General features: G+C 41.7%; 1 protein-coding gene across 1 annotated transcript; it reads right to left on the bottom strand.

Annotated features, from left to right (window-relative positions):
• Positions 1–2,078: 2,078 nt before the first annotated feature.
• Positions 2,079–16,753, bottom strand: dap (death-associated protein). The gene is made up of 4 exons (XM_061666170.1): positions 16,551–16,753; positions 14,196–14,295; positions 7,516–7,558; positions 2,079–3,553 (listed from the first exon to the last, which is right to left on the bottom strand). Exons 1-4 carry the CDS (start codon positions 16,603–16,605, stop codon positions 3,434–3,436), a joined length of 318 nt encoding a protein of 105 aa, XP_061522154.1. The 5' UTR covers positions 16,606–16,753; the 3' UTR covers positions 2,079–3,433.
• Positions 16,754–19,974: the final 3,221 nt, after the last annotated feature.

Here is a 19,974-nt window from a genome sequence, read left to right as displayed (position 1 = left end):
TACCTTTGACTCCCACTACGGCTTGTTGACTGATGATTTTCAGGTCACTTTGTCACACAAGTGTCCAGTTTGTACCGGATGAAGCTGGTTCCAAAGATGCTAAGGTTCACATGGTCAACAGTTGCTGGTGTATACTCCAATGTGGTCATAAAACATGGTTAAAAAAAAAAAAAGAATGACTTGTTGTGCAGATTACATATTGTATTCACCCTACAGAGAGAAAAAAAGATGGTTAGTTTCATGTAACGTATGATTTGTCCGACAGTTGGATGATACAGAATTATATACAGTGCCATGAAAAAGTATTGGCCCCCTTTTCAAATTCTTAGATTTGATGATTAGAGTTTCCCCACTTTAAGATCTTCAAACAAATGTACTGTTAATATCAGACAAATATAACCCAAGTGATTTGTTTTTAAATGATTTCATTTATTAAAGGGAAAAATATTATTATTACAAAATAATATTATATTTAATAATATAAAGAGCAGACTTCATGGTTCCATCAATCACAGCAAGTTGTCCAGGTCCCGAAGGAGCAAAACAGCCCATGACCATAACACTACCACCACGTTTGACTGTTGGTATGATGTTCTTTCTCTGAAATGCTGTGCTACATTTATACCAGATGTAAAGAGAGACGCACACAACTTTCATCTCATCAGTCCATATAATATTTTCCCAAAAGTCTTGGGAATCATTCAGACGTTTTTTTTTTTTTTTTTTTTTTTTTTAAGCAAAAGTAAGACAAGCCTTTATGTTCTTTTTGGTCAGCAGTCGTTTTTGCCTTGGAACTCTGCCACGGATGCATTTTTGCCCAGTTTATTCCTTATTGTTTTGTCATCAACACTGACCTTAACTGAGCCAAGGGAGGCCTGCAGTTCTTTAGAATTTGCCCTGAGTTCCTTTGTGGCCCATGGTTTGCTGGAATCCTAAAGCTTAAGAAATCAATTTTGGAACCCTTTCCAGACTGACAGATGTCAATTACTTTATTTCTCGACAGTTCTTGAATTTCTTTGCATCGTGTCATTTTGTTGCAGCATTTTTAGATCTTTTGTCCCACTTCATTTTGTCGGGACAGAGTCCGTTTCAGTGATTTCTTAATTGAACAGGTCCGGAGGTAATCGGGCTTGGGTGTGATCAGTGAAAATTAACCAACAATTGTGATTATCATTCATAATCACTAATTCATGATTTAACAAGGGGGTAATTACTTATTCACATAGGGCCAGGTATCTTTTAAGTTCCCCCCCCCCCCCCCCCCACAGTTACTCACTAACTAACTAAGGCAAAAGTATCTAATAACAAAAGGTGTTTAATTTTTCATTTTATTTCTTTTATTATTCTCTCATACTGCGACGGCACTAAATGCATTCTCTCAGCAGTGGCTAATTCAAGAGCAGCTACACAGCTTAAGGATACAGTAATGAATCTAAAAATATTTTAAATTAAAAGCAGATATCTAGGTACAGATACCCTGATTAATTGCGATACATTTTGAGTGATATACTTAAGATTTTCACCATCCCTGTTTTAACCAGCATCCACTGTCAATACAAATACAAAATGGACTATGTTGCCATTGCACTGACTTGATAGTATTTAAGTTGAATCGACAGTTGTACTTAATTTGATAAATGTATGTTATATATAAACAGTATTTGGCTCCCACTCAAAAGACAATGTGAAGCATTTTTGTGCGTGTGCACACGGAGATAACGTCAGCTGTACTTTGGTCTCGGCTCACTGAATCCAGCTCATATACCAAGTTATGTTGCACTGGCTCCTTTATTGGGTTAACACGAGCTGACAGGACACCTGCTTGCAGATGCGTGTGTAAAGATGAATTACATGAAAAAACACCTGGTGTACGCACGAGTCGTGTACGTGTGTGTGTGTGTCTTGGGGGTGGACATCTCTTGGAGAGATGCCCTTGTTTCATTTCCAAAACACCAGCTGAGCCCTCATCCCTCTGCGAGTGTTGATTCACCACGGGATGCACTTATTTGCAACATACAGTGTAAACAAGCCTGAAGACGTTTTCTACTCATTTAATTAAAATAAAGAAAATTGGACAATTTAAGAGAATCTTTATCTTTATTTACTATGACAACCACAACCAATACCAAACTCCAGTTGAAACAATTGAACATATGACTCAAGAAAAATGCCAAAGACAGCAACAATAAAACTCTTTTCAAGTTAAATTAACAATGAAATAATGTCTGATTCTTGGCAAAGTGGGTGTCTTTAACTTCCTGAACATTAGTGTTGTGACAAATCAGTTTAAGTGGATTGTGTATCTTGATATGTTTAAAATATAGAAGCCTTGTGCTAAAAATGAACAACACTTGCACACTACCACAAACAAAATGATGGAATGTTGAAGTTTTTTTTTTTTTGTTGCAATTACTCTACTTTTTGTTACCTTCAATTTATATTCTGCTGTTTTTTGGTGACAGGGCTTTGTTTGGCTTGTGGTACGTAGACCCTGGTACACACTTGCCAGGGATTTGGCTTATGAGCTGCTGACATAGAAGAAACATAAAACAGTATGGTGCAGGATGTTAACAGGCACTGCTGGATTATCTTTGCTAGAAGCAGGTTGCATGTGCATAGCACAATTAATAACATTGCTGTGATGAGGCTGCGAAAGCTAAATACAGTTAACTGCATTAAGGTTTGCTATGTTACAGTATATAATACCCTTGACACCTCACATCAAGCAAGTAACAAAGCATTCAAAACACAATATTTTAGGACGCTGACAAATATTTCAGGATTATTGCCTTAATTAGGATCCGCCCAATTAGTGGGTGCACTGCAGGAATGTTTATTGGTTACAATGCTCTCAAGTTTCCTTTTTGTGGCCCATGTGCAATGTGGCAACAGTCTTCGTATGAAAATATGTTTTTAAAATCAAAGCGTTTTTATTTTCTTTTTTATTACATTGTTTTTAAAAACAGGTGACCTTTCCAAAATTTACTATTCGGGTCTTTTGGTCTTAAGTATGTCCAAGGCCCTCCGCCATATTAATTGGGTGGTTCAGTGGTCTTAATTAACCAAATGTTATTGTGTTGACTTGGGTGACTCATACCGGTAATTGATTATCTGCTCATTTTAAATCATATAATAGACGTCTATACCAACTTAAGACTTTCAAAAAGAGATAAATCTTGAAGAAAGGAGACAAAAGTGCACAACTATTAGTGCAGCACCGATGCAGGGGAGGTATAAAGACTGTGGTTGAAACAATGGTCATACTGGTATAGGCTTGTTGCGGACAAATTCCACATCATACAACTGTAATCAAAAACAAAAAAAACAACCAACCAATCAATCAAAAGACATCTGTGCCTAGCGGGAAATTGTGTTCAATTGGGAAGGCCGACCGGTGGAGTTAGCGTGGCCACAGCATAGCGAGCTTCCTGGCTCACTTGCGGGGCTGATGGATGTGGTGGTTGATGTGCTGAGAGGGGGGCAGCTTGGGGATGCCAGGCTGGGGCTTCTGGTGTGCCACCTGGGCAGCAGCCGGGGTGAAGTCCTTATCGCCCTGAACACAGTCAGCCACAAGGATGTCAGGGCGAAGAAACAAAAGCAGGTGAGCATTTGTGTCGTCTTCTACGACCACTTCGATTGACCCATTCTGATCAGGTTCTTTCTATGGTGATGTAAATATGACATACACATGACCCCATGAAATTTTGTGGTTGTTGTGTGGAAAAAGACCTACAAATTTAGACTGGAAGAAATATTACAGAACAGACTGACCACACTTTGAAAAAAGTTGAAATATTAAGAAAATTAAGTCAGAGGGATAGTGGATTCAATTTTGTCAACTAATTCAAATTAACTTGTACGGCCGACTATGTTATTAATTAGTTTTTCCAACTTATGTACTTTAAAAGACATCCACTAACAACTTCCTTTCTTTTAATAATAGTAGTAATCGTAAAATTACGGGTGCATTGTGAGCTGGGCGGTGACCGAAGGCAGGGACCTTGGCGATCCGATCAGAAGATGGCTCTAGGGACAGAAGCTGGCTCTAGGGACGTCACCTCTCTGGGAGGGAAGGAGCCCGAGATGGTGTGCGAGGTTGGGAGGTTCCGACTAGCTATAGTTGGGTTCACCTCCACACACAGCTTGGGCTCTGGTACCAGTCCTCTCTAGAGGGGTTGGAGACACTTCTACTCTGGCGTTGGCCATGGTGAGAGGCGCCGAGCAGGTGTGGGTATACTTATTGCTCCCAGGCTCGGCGCCTGTACATTGGGGTTCACCCCGGTGGACGCGAGGGTAGCCTCCCGCCGCCTTCGGGTCGGGGGACGGGTCCAGACTGTTGTTTGTGCCTATGCACTAAACAGCAGTTCAGAGTACCCACCCTTTTTGGAGTCCTCGGAGGGGGTCCTGGAGAGCGCACCCGTTGGGGACTCAATCGTTCTGCTGGGGGACTTCAATGCTAACTTGGAGGGGCGTGATTGGGAGGAACGCCCCTCTAAGTCTCACTCAATAAAACACAACCCCAATTCCAATGAAGTTGGGACGTTGTGTTAAACAAAAACAGATTACAATGATTTGCAAATCATGTTCAACCTATATTTAATTGAATAGCCTATAAAGACAAGATATTAAATGTTCAAAACTGATAAACTTCATTGTTTTTAGCAAATAATCATTAACTTTGAATTTTATGGCTGCAACACGTTCCAAAAAAGCTGGGACAGGGTCATGTTTACCACTGTGTTACATCACCTTTTCTTTTAACATCATCCAATAAACATTTGGGAACTGAGGACACTAATTGTTGAAGCTTTGTAGGTGGAATTCTTTCCCATTCTTGCTTGATGTACAGCATCCGCTGTTCAAAAGTCTCTCCGTTGTCGTATTTTACGCCACACATTTTCAATGGGAGACAGGTCTGGACTGCAGGGAGGCCAGTCTAGTACCCGCACACTTTTACTATGAAGCCACGCCGTTGTAACACGTGCAGAATGTGGTTTGGCATTGTCTTGCTGAAATAAGCAGGAGCGTCCATGAAAAATACGTCGCTTGGATGGCAGCATATGTTTCTCCAAAACCTGTATGTACCTTTCAGCATTAATGGTGCTTTCACAGATGTGTAAGTTACCCATGCCATTGGCACTAACACAATATCTTTGTAGTGAATTCAATTAAATATAGGTTTAACATTATTTGCAAATCATTGTATTCTGTTTTTATTTATGTTTAACAACGTTCCAACTTCATTGGAATTGGGTTTGTAATTACATTACTTTTCACACACACCGAAACTTTAGAGCATGATTTGACAGAATACCGATAGAACCGTTAGTGCTAGCACTTGCTTGCTAGGCTACAAAACGTTTTGTTGCCTGCTTGCGAGCCGTATCATATTAAAAGTATATACCTCAAGCAATCCTTGAATTAAAGTCCTCTCCCGAGCACCGGTGACCACCAACAAACGTTTTTCCCCCCATTTAGTTCTTATAATACACACGACGCGATCGATTGTTGCTGTCGTCGCCGTGGTAACGAGTGTATCCGGTCGCATTTGAGTTCACAGTGATCGTAAAAAAGGGGATGCGGTGGTATCGGAATGCAAGATTTTATTGCAGTAGTCTGACAGTGCAATTGTGAAAGAGCAAATTTGTCTTTTAGTCTGATCCACGCATTACGTGTTGTCTGTCTCAGACGTGTCTGTCGCACACCCGCCAAGGTTTTTTTTTTTTTTTTTTTTTTTAAAATAACTATTGGCAGTAAGATATTTATAGTACTACGTCAAAAGACAAGCCTAAACAAACTAGATTTTGGACTCAAATATACCGTACACAGTGGCGACGCGGAGTAAACGTCTTTTGAGGAGCCAATCAATGACGTCATTGATCGGATCGGCGAATTATGACTAGACTTTACACCGATTTTATCGGGCTGATCGGTATCGGCTGATAATTAGCATTTTATGCTGATCTGATTTAATGTCATGTGATAGAACATGCACCTGGGCGTTCTGTCCAGCGGCATTTTCAATAAACATCAGAATAATTTTAAAAAATAAGCAGAGGGTTTATTTCAAACTCCCCCTGTTGGACAGCAAAACTGTTCCAGCACAAGAGGCATACAGATCCACCATTCTGCAAGGCCATGCAACTGAACAGGATAGGTTAAAAAACACGTCAGAAGTCGCCGCCCCGAAGCTGCACACAGAGCTAAAAAAGTAGTTTTGGAGTTCTTGAAATCGGCAGAAAAAGTGGCTGTGACAGTTGGACTTCCAGAGCGACTGAAACCTGTGTACATAACTATCACTTTTCATTTCATTTCTAACAAGTGGGAATTATACCTACATCGAAGCCATACAGGGAGGGAGCAATATAGCAAACATGTTGATAAAGTAATAAATGAATGGCGCTTGATGAAGAAAGTACCGGCAGTTGTCACAACGCATCAAACATGGTACTAAATATGGCATGATTTAAAAACCCTGCAAATACTAAGAGTAACCCTCACCCTACCTAGTAAGTAAGGAAATATTACTTTAGTATGCATGCACTTTACTTTTTTAATATAGAGCTGTCATAATGTATTCACTTTTGTTCTGCGTGGACAAGTACAATTATTATTGTGGACATTTTTTCAAATTTGTATTACAATTGCCATGAGGAAATAAACATTTACATTGACATGCACTTTACCTTTTCAGTGTTTATACACAACTGGTATGTTTTAGTGTATTTCTACTTCTGCGTCGATAGAGCATTCAAATAAACAGAATCGAAGCAAAACCTAAAGATTCAATATCGAATCGGATCATGAGGTTCTTAATGCCCAGCCCTTGCTACAGATTTTTTTTGTTTTTAAAATTTTTAATACCCTTGGATCCATGTTGCAGTTATTTTTCAAATATTACTTTTCTTTTTTAATATATTCTAACATTTTGCCCCTATTTAGTCTGCAGTTCTATACCACTGAAAAATTAAATTTACAATAATATAAAATATTGTTACAGTATTACATCTTGAATCATGTTAGTCCAGGTAGAATTTTGTTGTTGGATTCTATCCATCCATCCATCCATATTCTGAGCCGCTTATCCTCACAAGGGTCGCGGGAGTGCTGGAGCCTATCCCAGCTATCTTCAGGCAGGAGGCGGGGTACACCCTGAACTGGTTGCCAGCCAATCGCAGGGCACACATAAACAAACAACCATTTGCACTCACATTCACACCTACGGGCAATTTTAGAATCTTCAATTAACCTAGCATGCATGTTTTTGGGATGTGGGAGGAAACCGGCGTGCCCGGAGAAAACCCATGCAGGCACGGGGAGAACATGCAAACTCCACACAGGCGGGGCCGGGGATTGAACCACAGTCCTCAGAACTGCGAGGCAGACACTCTAACCAGTCGTTCACCGTGCCGCTTGTTGGATTCTATACAAACTTAATGTAATATTAATATAAAAGCTGCATATATTTCCGCCATGGTCGTGTTAAATGTCGCAACACATGTAAGTGTGTGTTACCTTAGTAACCACTCCAGACACAATCACAGGGGCCTTAGGTGGACTGAAAATAAAGAAAGAGAAAAGACAAATGATTTGATACGAAAAAGTACTACACATTGGGCAGCGTTTATGCCAAAGGCTTTAAGAGTGAGTGAGTGTGTGAGTGAGAGAGTTGGAAATAATGTGTGTGTGCATGCGTAATCTAATCTGAATGAAGGGCCTAAGAGGGTTACATTTTATACAAAATGGAGCTACATTTACATAGATAAATATCAAAACCTCTACAGAGACAAAATACAAAGATCTTAAGTTGTCTGAACACACCGCCTACATATGTACTCCAGTCGGCATTACACAGACACGCACACAAACTGGATGGAGATGCCTGGGGCTTAAATAGCCCCTATTCATCCTCGCCAAACTCTGGGGCTCTCAGCTCCTGGATGTGAGAAGGAGGTAGAGGTGTTGGGAAAAGAAGATGTGCTATGCGAGGGGAATAAAGGAAAAGGGAGGGGGAAATGAGGATACCCAAAAAAGGAGCCGATACGTGGAGGAAACAAGGTGTGTGCCTAAGGCTTGCCGGACACCAAGCGACACGCCCAAACCCGACTGAATTGTCGCGCAGTGTGCGGGGTTCAGCAACTTGTTTTCATGAGTGGCCGACCGGCCCGACCTAGTGGCTGCTGTAACCGGCCGTGCCATACCAATAGAGTATATGCATGGGTGCAGTCAGCGGCTGGGACGATCGATCACTGCAAACAGCCTCTAAAAATATCTGTACAACTTTGTTTTTTTCCGTCTAGACGGCAATCTCCTTCTTCCCTGACAATCGCGCCATGTTTTTTGTGGTTCAATCAAATAATACAGTACAGTATATTGCATGCAGAGCCTCAAAACCTGATACAGGTTCTCACAGTTTTTTTTCCATCGATGTGCTGAGCTCCATCACGCGTGCGGGTTTGAGTGAGCCACTGTAATTGTTTTCGCAATGGTCCACTTCCGTCCTGTTCTGGTGCGTTGTTTGGTGTGGTGGGTCTAAGGGAGGCCAGAGCGCAGGGAAGGACATACGGAGCCAAACGCCTTTCTAACAATAATAATAAAGAATCTTCAGATGGGAAGAAAGGAGGATGGAGGTGGGTGAACGTAGACAAAAAGAGGCATGGAGACAGTGGAAAAGACGAAGGGAGCGAGTGTGCAGCTCGACCTTGACGTGACAAACGAGCGCCACCATCTAATTCTACAGCGTCGTCGCCCTTCAGTTATGGAGACACCCTTCAAAAGTCACCTCAAACACTTAAGCACTACGAAAGCTCTAACCAACAGTCATTACAATATTTAACAATTCAGAAATATATTGACGTATAAAATATGAGGAATTATTTCCCGACAGTAATACCAATTCAGAGTGTCTGCAGATTAAAGGAAACCTTTTTCATACCTCTCACTCACTCAATGTTACTAAAAGGAGTAGGTAATATGGGCTTAATATTTTGTCACGTTGTTTTAAGACATTTTGTTCATATGTTTTATGTACTATAATAAATAATTGTGCATTTTGACAGTAATTGAAGCCTGTAGGTAGCAGCATTTACCGTGCCCTGAAAACATATTGGCCCCCCTTCTCAAATTCTTATATTTTTGCAGTTTCGGTTAAGATAATGAAACAAATGTAAATATCACACACGTGAACTTAAACTTTCCACAGAGGGCCAGATAACAATAGTTTTTTTTTCCTTAATGAATGAAATCATTTAAAAACAGCACCTGAAGTTTTGTTGGGTTATATTTGTCTGATATTTACATTTGTTCGATGATCTTAAGTGGGGAAACTATGCAAAACTATAAGAATTTGAGAAGGGGGCCAATACTTTTTTGCGGCACTGTAACTATCTAAATCCACCTTATAAAATGACAGTCAGCTGGTTGGAGAGGGCTGAATTGCACAACAATCAGGCCTGGATTTAAGGAATAATAATTTTTTAAAAGGATAATTACAGTCTATGCATTGGAAAATGCATTTTAGAAAATTTTAAAGATCAGGAGGAAGCCAGTAATTAACAGTTGCAATTTGACTATACATCCAAAGAGTAAAATTATCCACTGTTCAGTTGCATGAAATTCCACTGATTACTACTTGACAGTTACTGAGTTGACATTTAGTACACAAAAAAAAAAAAAAAAAACTTATTCAGGGAATCTTTCTTGACTGAAAGCAGGCGTGTGGAGCCTGCAGGGGGAAGCAGAGAGCTGTAGGAAATCCTGCATACTGGTGCCTCAAGACAAAAAGCATGGAGGAGAGAGAGGAGGCCGAGGGTGAGACAAGAAGTCAGAATGCTAATTCTACACTCATAGTTGAAAGAGTGAAATCTGTTATTATACAAGCATTCTTGGTAGGCTGCAACTCACCGACCCACCGTTTCCCTGAGCTTCAGCAGCGCAGCAAGTTTGTTGCCATGGGCGCAGAGGTGGTTGCCATAGAAACTGATGTATGCTGCGTTTTCTTCATTTGTCGGTATCTCCCCACTTAATTTTTTCGTCGAGCTGTCAATTTGCTGCACAACTCGCAGCGGTTAATGAATTGCAAAACTACCACCACTGGATTTTAGCTGAGAAAAAAGAAACTCTCGGGGATTGGTAATATGGATGCCAAAGTATTGTGACAATATTGTAATGGTTTGTGGTATTCTTGTGATTCCCACCTTTCGTATCGATGCGCTACCTTTGCCAGCCCGTGGTATTTTCCTACCTTAAAATTTCAATTATGAAAAAGTATTTCATAATTTCTAATTCAAAAGTGGTCCTGCATCAAACTTTGTGCTCTTCTTTCAGCAGGAGTACTTCCTGTTTCATTTCTTTCTGCATCCCATTTATGCAGCAGACTCGTGGGGCCTGGATTCTTTATGCCCTCTGCTGGTTGCTTCCAGGTGATAACTTAAAATGCAGAGAAAACATTTTTACTGATTTTCATGTATACCAAAAAAACTTCACATACTTTTCCTTTTTTCAAATGGGTTTTCTTAGATGGCCATGACCATCGTGTTCTTCTGATTCCATCCCAATCCTCAACATTCCTCCTCACCTCCTCCATGTAAAAAGAAATCGGCATCTCTCTTTCTCCCTTTGCCCCATCTGTCCATCTGGGCTAGATTGGATTCGGCAGGTGCTCCCCTGACTACTACGCTTCACTGGCCGCAGCTGATGTGATTCATGGAGGGAACAGTTCGAGTGGGAGTTTTACTGATTGAGTGCAACTCTAGGCTTTATATACCAACTTTTTTTGGACAAAGATTAATATTTCACAGGAGAATATAAAAAAACTACGTTTGTAGAGACCAGTGCTTTGTTTACATCGATTAATGGTATCTAGCTTGTTCTGTCCCCAATGGAAGTTACTAACTACAACATTGTCTGTTCATTGGTAATAACACTAAACGGGAACACAATACCACAATGTGTGTACATTCACTTTGGATCAATCAGTAAATACACAAATTAATTTAAATGAGTAACATCGGCGGCTGGTGTATGGGTTAATGTTCAACATTTATATTTGAATTTCTTTCCATTACCATTTATCAAACTGCTTTATTAATGTCTATTGCTTGTCGCATCCATAAGTATGCCTTGCATTTTTTTCCAGAATGAGATATTTTCCTCTACACTTAGAGTTTTTGTTTTAACTCTCTCAGACATTTGGTTGTGTAAAAGACAAAAATGAAAATCATGATTAGTGTAGTATATGACCCCATATCCTGTTGAGCAACTCAATGAGGAAGTCGATGTTAGACAGCTTGTAGATGCTAAATCTGATCAGGGATACTTTTTTTAATATATTTTTTTGGTCTCACGGTGAGGAGATAACTGTGTGTATAAAGGCTGCATGCACTGCATTATACCTAGAAGGATATCTAATATTTTGGGTACGCTATTTTGATAGACAAGTGGGCCGAAATATAAATAACAGCTCTCAGAATAATGCAGCTCACGCAAACTGCAACCAGTTATAAACATATCGTGAAATGAATACCTCTCAGACCGTGACACTCAAAAGTTAGCATTATTATCTTCATAGAAGCAGAATTTTTTAACACCGTTTATTAGATTGTGCAGGTGTACCCAACGCTGTGGATGGCGAGTGTATATAATTGCGTGTGACCGAAAAAATGTGCATAAAATTACTGGACTGATGGTAAAGCCCTCTGCTGTGCACCGCATATCAGCTCTCATCAGCACACAAAACTGATAATGCAGCATGTGAATATACCAGCTGCCCCTGCTTTATACTTTCCGCAAATAGGAATACACTATTACCCCAAAACATTTTCGTAGGAAGAATAATTATGTGGTAGAACACGTCGTTATAAGTGTTTGTGTAATGTTAAATGAAAAATGAGGAAACCAAGCCAGGGCTGGGCTAGAGCAGTGATTCCCAACAACTGCGTGCAGAAAATCTCAATTGGTCAGAGAATGTATTTACTACAAATTATATATCTTTGTTTATCTATCTATACCAGTGAAATTATAGTGACAAGCAGAACAATGACATGCCAGCATGTTTACGTACAGTGGGGCAAAGTAGTATTTAGTCAGCCAGTGCAAGTTCTCCCACTTAAAAAGATGAGCGAGGCCTGTAATTTTCATCATAGGTATACCTCACCTATGAGAGACAAAATGACATTTGACAATGACAAAAACATTCCAGAAAACCACTGTCTGATTTTTAAAGAATTTATTAGCAAATTATGGTGTAAATAAGTATTTGGTCAATAATAAATGTTCATCTCAATACTTTGTTATATACCCTTTGTGGGCAATGACAGAGGTCAAACGTTTTCTGTAAGTCTTCACACACTGTTACTGGTATTTTGGCCCATTCCTCCATGCAGAGCTCCTCTGGAGCAGCGATGTTTTGGGGCTATCGCTGGGCAACACAGACTTTCAACTCCCTCCAAAGATTTTCTATGTGGTTGAGATCTGGAGACTGGCTTAGCCACTCCAGGACCTCAAAATGCTTCTTACGAAGCCACTCCTTCGTTGCCCGGGCGGTGTGTTTGGGATCATTGTCATGCTGAAAGACCCAGCCACGTTTCATCTTCAATGCCCTTGCTGATGGAAGGAAGTTTTCACTCAAAATCTTAACACGACATGGCCCCATTCTTTCTCTCTTTTACACGGATCAGTCCTCCTGGTCTGGCACTGCAGGATTTGAGTCCCTGGCGCCGTAGTGCGTTACTGATGGTAGCCTTTGTTACTTTGGTCCCAGCTCTCTGCAGGTCATTCACTAGGTCGCCCCCGTGTGATTCTTCGATTTTTGCTCACCGTTCTTGTGATCATTTTGACCCCACGGGGTGAGATCTTGCGTGGAGCCCCAGATTGAGGGAGATTATCAGTGGTCTTGTATGTCTTCCATTTTCTAATAATTGCTCCCACAGTTGATTTCTTCACACCAAGCTGCTTACCTATTGCAGATTCAGTCTTCCCAGCCTGGTGCAGGTCTACAATTTTGTTTCTGGTGTCCTTTGACAGCTCTTTGGTCTTGGCCATAGTGGAGTTTGCAGTGTGACTGTTTGAGGTTGTGCACAGGTGTCTTTTATACTGATAACGAGTTCAAACAGGTGCCATTAATACAGATAACGAGTGGAGGACAGCGGAGTTACAGGTCTGTTAGAGCCAGATATTTTGCTTGTTTGTAGTTGACCAAATACTTATTTTCCACCATAATTTGCAAATAAATCGTCAATTTTTTTTTGTTCTCATTTTGCCTCTCATAGGTGAGGTATACCTATGATGAAAATTACAGGCCTTTCTCATCTTTTTAAGTGGGAGAACTTGCACAATTGGTGGCTGACTGATTACTTTTTTTACACTGTAAAACCGTTAGTGTTAGCACTAGCTTGCTAGACTAAATAACGTTTTGTTGCCTGCTTGCGAGCCCTATTGTATTCAAAGTACGTGAACATACCTCAACCAATCCTTAAAAGAACATCGTTTCCAAAGCACTGGTGACCACCACCACCACACGTTTTCCCCATTTTGTTATTTTTTGACCAACACAATACATGCGATCCATTGTTGTCGTCGCCACAGTAGCGAGTGTCCGGTCGCGTTTGAGTTGACAAGATAAAGCCCAGTGATGGTAAAAGACGGGATGCGGTGGTATCGGAATACAAGACTTTATTGCAGTAGTCTAACATAGTACAATCGTGAAAGACCAGATTTATCTTGTCATCTGATCCAGGCATTATGTGTTGTCTGTCCGACACCGCCATAATGTTTTTGTTTTTAAATAACTTTATTGGCGGTCAGATATTTACAGTGCTACTTCAAAAGAGACGCAACAAGCATTTGGATTCAAATATACTGTATGCGATGGCGATGCGTAGTAAACTTTTGCGGAGCCGATCAATGATCGGTGAATTATGACATTAAAGCCGATCAGCATAAAATGCTAATTATCGGCAGATACCAATCAAGCCGATCAGATCGGTCTAAAGTCTAAGTGAAAGGGGTGCAAACAGTGCTGCAACTCTTGAGTTGGGGAAGTGGAGACAGTGCCTTACTCAGGGCACTTCCACAGTAGCCCGGAAGAAGACTAGCATCTCTCCAACAATAAGTTGCCATTTGTACATTTTTGTCCTGGAACCATGACCCAGCACATGCAGTATACAAACTTAAATCTGTACTCTAGTGAGGCTCACCTGCTGCTCACATACTCTTCGTCGTCATCATCTTTTGGTGGAGGCTCCGGATTAGCAGTCGGCTGGTGCTTCTGCACTATCCTCATACCCCCGGCCTTCACTGCAACACACATGTATATGTTTCAGCGAGACATTACATCCAAGAGGACATTATTACCATGTCTCTTTCCGCCTGTTGGCTAAAAGAGTATTATTGGATTTTGAATACTTCAATAATTTATGGCTTTTTTGTGGTTTGGCGTTTGAAATTTTCCCGAGCCACAGATGCTTTTTCATATTTTTTAATTTATCACCCATATTTGCAGAAAAACAAGATGATTCATTGCTTTCTACGGAGCCCCTAAAGGGACATGGGGGGTGGGGGGTGGGGTGGAAGAAAGTTTCTCGTTTGAATGAGAAACTCTCTCATTCTGCTGGCAGTAACCACATCCAAAAAAACAAAACAAAAAAGAAATCATTGGACCAATTGTCCGCTGAACCAAACTTCAGTAGTGCAATGCTTACTAGCTCTGCTCCCAGCCACCGACTATCATCCCATCACAAATCTAACAGCAGCGCTGTTGAATTGTGATTGACAGTCAGTGGGGGTGGATACATAAGATTGTAGCACCCATGTCTGCTTTGGCTTGCGATAACGTCACCAAACTAGGACTAAACACGGCATCAAAACCAGTGGAATCTGACAAGAGCTCAGCAGAATATCGCTAAACGCATCTATGACCACTAGTTTGTATTGTCGCTGCGTGGATCCAGCAGATTCAAGTCAGAAATTGTAAAGTCAGCGGCCAAGGAAGCACTTTTCCACCAGCACAGCAACACACGACAGCGAAGAGTCATGCTTAAAATCACATGAAATCAGGCTTCAAAATGGTGAAGAAATTAGACATTCTTTCAGTTTCCAGATGCTGTGGGCGTGTCACTGAATACTCTATAAAAAAACAAAACAGAAAAACGCCTCCCCGGAACTTTCAGCTGTCGATCAAATACGTGCCTTCTCTCACTGCACACTCATTGTTCTCACAGGCTGCAGAGAAGCAGCCGCACCGCCCGGACAATTTTCCCTCATTTCCCGCCGTTGAAATTCAGTGGGTTGTCAATTGCGTTGCTGTGGCTGTCAAAGAGTCCGCCATAAAGGGCCACAGCAGCATGATGCGCACCGGTCCTTTTGGGTGATTCTTTATTCCCCTTCCTCCTCCTCGTCCTGCGACATGCGGCCGAGAACTTTGTGGCTGACAACTCTAATACCGTTACACCGAATCCTCAAGTGGTACTCTAACTCAGGCTGGCAAGGGGCCGCGGATCCCGTCTGGTTCGCGCAGCCTTGCCACGCAATGCACATGGGGCCAGACGGCAGCGACACTGTAGCCCAAATAGCACAAAACACATTACAATTCAGGGAAGATGTATGTTTTGGAGTTGTGGGCATAATTTGATGGCTGACTGCACGCTATACTTGTAGAACTAGGTCAAGTTATTAGGAATAAGGAAGTGGCAATCCCACCGAATGGCCACTGCATGGAGTAAGGGCGCTTGGGGGCAGGCCGACTCATGCTGTTCCATGGTGACATCAGCGAACGCCCCCCCCCCCCTCTCCCAAAAGAAAATCTCAAACATTTTGAAGATGAAATACATTTAAGATATCTCTCAACAATTCAGTACTAAATTGTTGTCAGTATTTGCACGTTTTCAGCACTTCAAACATATGTATGCAAAACAACGTAAAGGACTTGGGTGCAACTTTAAAGCTTTTTGGGATCATAGTTTGTGGTATGTTACAGGTTTAAACTCTTAATATAGCCACTAATAATCAATGCGAGTAGATCACCGCCAATTATTTGTGTAAATAAAAGTATGCACGGACGATTTCGATCCCTATCCCCCACAGATAGCGGGGCAGTGAACCCCAAATGTCCATCTTGTGCAACTCTTCATACTTGATCTTAACCTTTGAACTCAGCTGACATTGTAATGTCAGCTTATCTGAGTGCGATATGAGTGCAGCCGCCGCCGTCCACGTACACCTCATCTGTCCACTCGCTGACCTCCACGTCATCATCCGACTGACATTACACGCCGGCCATATCCCGCTAAATAATAAAGCAGTCATTAAAAAAAATGACCGCGATATGACGTGAAATGCTAATAAGGCATCGCTCAACTGTCCGGAAGTGAACTTGCTAGACAATTAGCAATAAACAAGGCGCACAGAAAATGCACGGTTGCCAAATCGTATATTTAGTGATACTTTTGTGGGTATTTTAGAGGATTACACCACATTTGGCTTTAAAAACGTAATAACATTTCGCCCCGAGATACGCAGGAGGCTGTATTAATAAAGACAAGTAGCAGCTTTACCTGCAGGAGGGTGTCCACCCTTTGTTTCGAGCTTTTCCTTCGGTGGAGACGACATATTTCAGGCTCCGAAGTGTGTCGACACCAAACTACTGCGTACACTGTTTTCTTCTCGCCCAAATTCAGGACGGAGCTCCAGTCCAGAGTCGTCAACGTGGCTTTTTCCTGAGGATTGTTTGGGAGCGAAACGTCATGGCGTCAGGGGTCAAGCGCGCGCTGTGACGCAACGACGTAAACGTCAAAAAACCTTTATTTATAATGACTTATTAACAGTTACGGAACTGTTCTAAAAAAATAATAATAAAAGTGGTAATGATTTACTGGAGGCGGCACGGTGAGCGTCTGGTTAGCACATCTGTCTCACAGTTATGAGGACCCACGTTCGAATCCCGCCTCGCCTGTGTTAAGTTTGCATGTTCTCCACTTGCCTTCGTGGGTTTTCTCCGGGTACAGCCTGTACAGTTTCTTCCCACATTACAAAAGCATGCATGGTGGGTTAATTGACGACTCTCAATTGCCCATAGGTGGGAATGATTGTTTGTCAATATGTGCTCTGCGATTGGTTGGCGACCAGTTCAGGGTGTACCCGGCCTCTCGCCCAAAGTCACCTTGACCCGAATGAGGATAAGTGGTACGGAAAATGGATGGATGGTTTACTCATTACTCTGACTGTTGCAGAATAGATTACTATCTACAAACAAAATCACACCACTGTTTCTTTTTTTAATGTCTCAACTCAATACTAGTATTTCTTAACACAAAAACAGCTATTATGATAAAATAAAATACAAAATAAATAGGGCACGGGCCCCTACGGCACACGTGTGCCACCGGATACAGATGAGAATTGCAAGCAAGGACGTAAGTAGCAGTCTTAAGCAAAGCAAATTTATTTATACGGCGCATTTCATACACAAGGTAACTCAATGTGCTTTACATGATTAAAAGCATTTAAAAACAACGGAAAAAAAGTGCTTATAAACATTTAAACCATAGAGGAAAAAAATAAAAGTACAATTAAAACAGCGAACAGTGCAAGAAATGTCATTTAAAAGTGGAAATTCTCTAAACAGCATGAGGAAAAACAAAGAGTTTTGAACCTTCACACATTCAAACATTCACACTTGTGGCTGACGTCACTTCTGTTGGCAACTTATTCCATTTGTGTGCAGCATAACAGCTAAATGCTGCTTCACCATGTTTGCTTCAGACTCTGTGCTCCACTATTTGACCCGAGTCTGTCTATCTCAGAGCCCTACTGGGTTTATATTCTGTTAGCATTTCATTCATGTATTCAGGACCTAAACCGTTTAGTAATTTATAGACCAGTAGCAGAACTTAAAATAATAAAATATTGGATGTAAATTGGCACAGGTGCTTCACTGTCCCCTGAGGAGGGTGCTGACAAGAAATCAAAAGGCCAGGAGTTCACATGCAGGTCAGGACGCAGTCTGAATTGGGAACAGTGTCCTTTCACATGTTAATATTTTTTAATTAAAACTCAAATTCAAAAAGACAAGTTGATTAAGATGTGATTTTTACTGACAACACATCAACAGGGAGTACTTCAAGCTGAGAGACTTTTTTTTTAGCTTATTTCTTTTTGTCATCAATCAGCACTGACTGACACATCCATGTGGCACCTTTTCATTAATGCCGTACTGTAAGCACAAACATGTGTGCAAGGCCTGTGGGAACATTGCAAACCATGCTTCAACAAAATATACACAGTACAACCCTGTGCAAAAGTCTAAGGCCACCTTAACAGTTGTCTTAATGATCTTTCTCAGACGCATTGAGTACAAAACCATAAACTAGAGAATCATGCATGCACCAAGGATGACATTTTGGGGAGAATATAGATAAAAGGCACTGGTACAGTAGTTTATTTCACCCTTTCAGTCACGGTGACATTAATGGAAGCACCCTTCTGCTCCCAAAATCATAATCACACTGCCCAGCTGTTTCTCACTGTCACGTTTTGGGCGGGTGGCTCGTCGTGGTGGTGTGCAGGCGGACCCAACCTCAGGAAAGCAGGCAAAGCAGGAGTTCAGGGTAATGTCAAAGTAGTATGATCAAAAGTATTTATTCTCAAAAATAGCAGGAGCAAAAAATACAAAATTAACACAGTCCGAAAACCAGGGTACAGGGTGACCAAATAAAAATAGGGGACTCACCACCCCAGATGACACACAACACTGGTTCATGAGAGTACCGTGCAACACAGGAAGAGGGCATTAAAAACAGGGAACCAAATACAAACGAGCTGTAAAGACAACGAGGCACTTCTTGACAACACGTGAGCGGATTGAGAGAGCTGATTGCTTGACACAAGGGGAGCGAGCTGGAGACAAAGACGTAACAAGCAGACAGAGAATACACAGGAAAGCAAAATCACAACATAGAAAAGTTAAATAATCTGTACAAATGCATTGTCTGCAAAATACAGATCACGGCAGGTCATCTTCCATGAACCGGGATGTAGCCAACTAATTAACAATCGTTGCAGCATTGATAAACCGACAAATGTAATGGTGGCCTTTGTCTTCTGTATAGCTTTGCGCAGTTGTAACACTTTATGTTCATTAGAAAAGCGATGCTTTTTAGTGCGGTTGTGCTTTTAGTGTAAAATAACCTCGTAGTGGAAGCCTAAAAAGGAAAAGCCCCCACAATAGGACAAATATTACCCGCCCGACTTAAGTGTGTCCATTGGCAATTGTGTACATAATTGTGACCACTAAGAAGAAAAGTGGCGCTCACTCCATCTCAATCTCCACGTGGGCACTTTGTGCCCTGCAGGATTGGGCTGTGAGCTCCCTAAAGCGGAAAACTAAACAGAGCCCCAAATAAAGCTCCACCATTACCTCTGCCCTCCTTTATGTGTCATTTTGGGTGCTCCTTCCATTTTCTCCTTGACCTTTACCTCTCTGACGTAACTATAGATAAGTGTGAGCAAGGAGAGCATTCATTACCCAGAGTGTAAATCCATGGCACATATTAAACTGTCTTGGGCGCAATCCTTTCCACAAGTCAGTGATCTCGACACCTGCCCGTGCCTGATATCTGTGTGTGTGTGTGTGTGTGTGTGTGTGTGTGTGTGTGTGTGAGGGCCTTGGAGAGGAGGGGCACTCAATCGATGTCTTGGAGAGAGACAGAATGAGGACGTCGCAGGTGAATGCCTTTGCTCAAGCCGACAGGTTCATGCGCCCACGTGCTCTCTCAAATGCATGAAATCATGTCTTGGACACTCCTCTCTTACAGGCAGGCGCACGGGCATGCACACGGGGACGCACCCACGCACACAGGCGCATGCGTGTATACACACTCACGCGGTGTGATTGTGAGCGTGAATAGTTGTTCATTTTCATGTTGCCTGTGGTTGGCTGGCGTCAAGTCCAGGGTGTACTCCGCCTCTTGGCCAAGGTCG

Source organism: Phycodurus eques, chromosome 21, assembly GCF_024500275.1.
Source record: "Phycodurus eques isolate BA_2022a chromosome 21, UOR_Pequ_1.1, whole genome shotgun sequence".
NCBI lineage: Eukaryota > Metazoa > Chordata > Actinopteri > Syngnathiformes > Syngnathidae > Phycodurus > Phycodurus eques.
Note: the sequence above shows the minus strand (reverse complement) of the source record. Positions and strands in the feature narration are given on the sequence as shown.

Excerpts from the sequence above, each read along its gene's own strand:
- dap (XM_061666170.1), bottom strand. The coding sequence starts at position 16,605 with ATGTCGTCTCCACCGAAGGAAAAGCTCGAAACAAAGGGTGGACACCCT. Across the intron at positions 7,559-14,195 it reads GAAGAGTATGTGAGCAGCAG|TCCACCTAAGGCCCCTGTGA; the intron begins GTGAGCCTCACT and ends CTTTATTTTCAG. Across the intron at positions 3,554-7,515 it reads TGTCTGGAGTGGTTACTAAG|GGCGATAAGGACTTCACCCC; the intron begins GTAACACACACT and ends GACTGTGTTCAG.